We start from the raw sequence: 4,200 nt of genomic DNA, 5'->3' as shown, positions 1-4,200 counted from the left end.
GGAGGAGAAAAGTCTTGGGCTCGACCTGAAGAAGAGGAAGTACCTGCAGCATTTGAACCCCCTAAGTTCAAACTCCATCTCTCAGCAAAGTTTACAGGAGAAGGAAAAGACCTCAAACCTGAAGCTTTTGATTGATGGGCGACTGAACTCACACACTACCTTCTTCTGCAAGGGAAAGATGTGGAAGATCCTACAACTGGACTATACATTGGATCATTCGGCGAAGGAAAGGCAACCGACACATACCACCAATGCTATAAGGAATACAGTGGAAATGTAAGATTAAGAGGATCCACTGTTGTCGATTACCTGAAAGGCCAATTCCAATCCTCCATTACCAATGACCTCCTATACAATAAATTCAACCACCTCCACCAAGTCAATAGAATGCATGTTAAGAGAATCACAGATGTAGCTACTGATCTGATGATGTATAAGGACCGCATGAAGAAAGGAAGCATTTCTAACTATATCCTTAAGCGACGATTCTATAATGCCATGCATTCTACCCTCTGGCGAGAGGTAGAACCATTTGAGGAAGATGATGATAATATTGCAATAATAATTGCAAGGGCAGAACTAAAGGATACCATTCTCCATGAAACCAAGGCATACAAAGCACAGGCATCCTCCAGCAGTAATAGGCAACTACGATACAAGCCCTCCAACAACTCTAAAGAAGATACCCCATAGGTTTTCAAAAAGATCTCAAAATCCTCCAAAGAAACAAGATGACAGAAAGGAGAATGTTTTGAATGTGGAAAAACAGGACACATGGCAAGGAACTGCCCTACAAAAAAAGAGAAAGAAAAAGAGATTAAGTAAGAGGCATCAGCCAACAATATTGAGAATGATAGTGATGATGCTCAATCCAGCGAATATGAGGAGATCTATATCGGATATATCAATGTGGAGTGCAACAGTGTCCAACCTCCGGCTACATTTAAAGCACACACTGCCCTGGAAGGTACTATTCTGATCAATAGCAAGAAGACTTGAGTCTTATTTGACACTGGCATGATTGGAAGAGACATGATCAGCAATGCCTTTGTCTCTATCTATGGACTCCCGACTCGAGACATTAACCAACCCATACCAGTCAATATGGCAGTGAAGGGATCACGATCCACAAACCATAAAACCTGCAGTGTAACTATTCGACTTGGTTCTGCCATCTTACCTCCCCAGGAAATACTAGTTTAAAACTTAGCCAAATATGATGCCTTGATAGAGATGCCATTCCTGAATCGCAATAAAGCTGTAATCAGGTGTGGGGAATCAACCATCGATTCCCCAAATCAGAAGGTCAGAGTTTCTTGCAAGCCAACAAGCGGAGAGTACTGAGCCGCAGTCTGTGAAGTAACAGCCCAATGCCTATTGGATGAATACTCTGATTTTTTCCCTGATCAGATTTCCAAAGAACTACCGCCTATGAGAGAAGTGAACTATCACATCTGTCTCCGAGACCCCTCTAATCTTAAGAACCAACCTACCTACTCAATCCCTGATGTATAAAAAAACCCATTATGTGACTGGATAAACCAACAATAAAGAAGAGGAGTCATCTACCGAGCGGAAGCACCAGGTGCCGCATCTATGTTTGTCCAACCCAAAGCAGATGGCAAAAGAATTCGCCACTTGGTTGACGTCAAACTACGAAATGAAAACACAGTTATGGACAGCTCCACTATCTCAAATCAAACCAAGATTCTGAATGCAGTTGGACAGGCTAGATTCCTAAGCAAGATTGACCTAAGTGATGCCTATTTTCAGACAAGGTTAGATCCAGAAAGTGAACACTACAACAGTTTCAAAACCCCTTCAGAAGTTTCATTAGCCGAGTTATGTTACAAGGTGATATGAATGCGCCCGTCACATTTATGCGAATTATGGAAAACCTCTTAAGCAAATACCTCCACCATTTTGTATGGGTTTACATTGATGATATTCTCATTTCCTCAAACTCCAAAACGGAACATACCTACCATATAGGTTTAGTTTGTACCAGACTAAGAGAAACTAAGTTCTACACTAGCAAGAGCAAATCAATCCTATTTGCCGATAAACTCGATATTCTTGGACATGTGATAGATGATGAAGGAATACACGCAGCCCCTGGAAAGATATTCTGTTTAACAGAATAGACAACACCCCGAAATCAGAAGAAACTCATGCAATTCTTAGGACTAGTCAACTATATCTCCCAGTTCCTACCACACCATGCCACTGTAACAGCACTACTTACAAATCTTACCGGCAATGCAGAATTTGTCAGGACCCACACTCATGACCAAGCCTTTACCAACATCAAGGAATTGATTAAAAGCGCCAATGTTATATGACCTATCGACTACATTAAACCAGACCCGATATGGCTGATTACTAATACATCGGACGTTGGAGTTGGAGCATGGGTTAGACAAGGAGCCTCTCATGAAATGGCAAGACCAGCGGCATTACACAGCAGGAAGTTTACTAATTCACAAATGAACTATGAAATGATGGACAAGGAAGCCCTTACTGTGATTGATACTCTCGCCACTTTCAACCACATTCTGATGGGCAATACCTTCACCATTGTTACCAACCACTAACCTCTCACTAATCTTAAAACAGAAAAGGTACCTGGAAGGAGAAGAACATGATGGATAGGCGAGATTAGCAAATACAATGCAAAAATCATCTCTACCCCTGGAAGAACGAACTATTTAGCTGATGCTCTCTCCTGCCTATATGAGAATCAAGAACTCACAGACCCTCCTCTAGTTCATGACCACACAAGACAAAGCGAAGACAGCCCTGACGACACCTCCGATGAACAAGAACCATCGATGGCTACCACCACCTCTGCCGCTCTCTCCAATCCTTTCTCTTACACCATGTACAGACCTGCTAGAACAGAATGAGGAAAGGACATTGATAACAAGTGGAAAGATGATTGCACCCTCTGCAGTACACCTCTTCACGAGCTTGAATAAAGCAGACTCCACTGGTCCCACTGTTACCTCGATACTTGCCCCTTTCAATAGACTGAAATTAAATTCGGCAACAGATACCAGCGACCATACTATATGTCTGCTAATGATTCCAAAAACACCAGTTTCGATACTGCAGAAGGAGCAGAAGAGGTAATGGATGATGTTAATAATGAATCAACCCAACCTCACCTCACCCTTAGCTCTGCCCCAAGATGACACTAAGGTCTTGAAGAACTCGAACAGGTAGCAGCTTACATAGATGCAATATCTTACCTACACCCCCCGCAGTCAGCACCACTATCCTCTCCTCCCATAATCGATTCATGACCACTATATGGTGGACCCTTACAAGTATACAACAATGAAACTATTGTTTCTGTCATGCCTCCTACAATTCCTGAGCATCGCCGACAACTGTATGAAACCATTGAAGAAGAGAAAGCCCCTATCAAACTGACAAGAGGATCTCTCATTGAGGATGAACGAGATATTAGATCAACTACAGAAAGATTAACCTCATTCTGTCGAAACCAAATGATAGCAGAATATCGCCATGACCCAATCTATTTCAAAGTGATAAATAGTTCTAGACATGAAGACCTTACTCCATACAATATATCCAATAGAATGGTCTATACTAGTACCCGGTATGGTGAACATTGCCTATATATCCCAAAAGGCTATATGTTCAATGGAATGACTATTAGAGAATATGTCATTACCGAAATCCACAATAAAGGACACCATATTGCAGACTGCAACCTCCAATAAGCCTGTAATGATCCCTCCTTGGATGGTTAGTTCTTGGTGACGGTGAACGATACTTTTCTTCTCTTTCTTCTGCTTCCTTCATCTTACGATAGCACTAGGCCTCCACATACATTACCGATAGTGCAAGACTACCGTCTTCTATCGGGAACACCTGTCATAAGCTTTCTCTAACTCTTCTTTGTGAAGAGCTTTCCTTGGCGTAACAATAATGTCGCAATAAAGATAAAGATCGTAAAGGTGTTTCATATTCGTTAAAGTAATAAGTAGGAAAAGTTGAACTCACGCTCCACCTTCTGACCAGACTCATCCGCTGTCGACTCCCCGTGCAGATTCAGCAAGGCACCGAGATCGAATTTGGGCGACTTCAAGAGCTTGACTTTACGGATGTGAACCTGCAGAAAGTATTATTAGCATTTATGTGTATATATAGAAGCGGGTATCTGCTGCGGGT

The 4,200-nt window shown here is 42.0% G+C and overlaps 1 protein-coding gene across 1 annotated transcript in view; it reads right to left on the bottom strand.

Moving 5' to 3' along the window:
• Positions 1–4,000: 4,000 nt before the first annotated feature.
• GSTUM_00006757001 (uncharacterized protein) overlaps positions 4,001–4,200 on the bottom strand; it is a gene marked incomplete at both ends in the record, with an annotated part of 381 nt that continues 181 nt past the window's right edge. Inside the window, one exon of the mRNA XM_002838928.1 lies at positions 4,001–4,141. Within this exon, the coding sequence (XP_002838974.1) occupies positions 4,001–4,141 (141 nt within the window). The remainder of the gene's footprint in view (positions 4,142–4,200) is intronic.

This window comes from Tuber melanosporum, assembly GCF_000151645.1.
Source record: "Tuber melanosporum whole genome shotgun sequence assembly, scaffold_3, strain Mel28".
NCBI classification, from domain to species: Eukaryota; Fungi; Ascomycota; class Pezizomycetes; order Pezizales; family Tuberaceae; genus Tuber; species Tuber melanosporum.
Note: the sequence above shows the minus strand (reverse complement) of the source record. Positions and strands in the feature narration are given on the sequence as shown.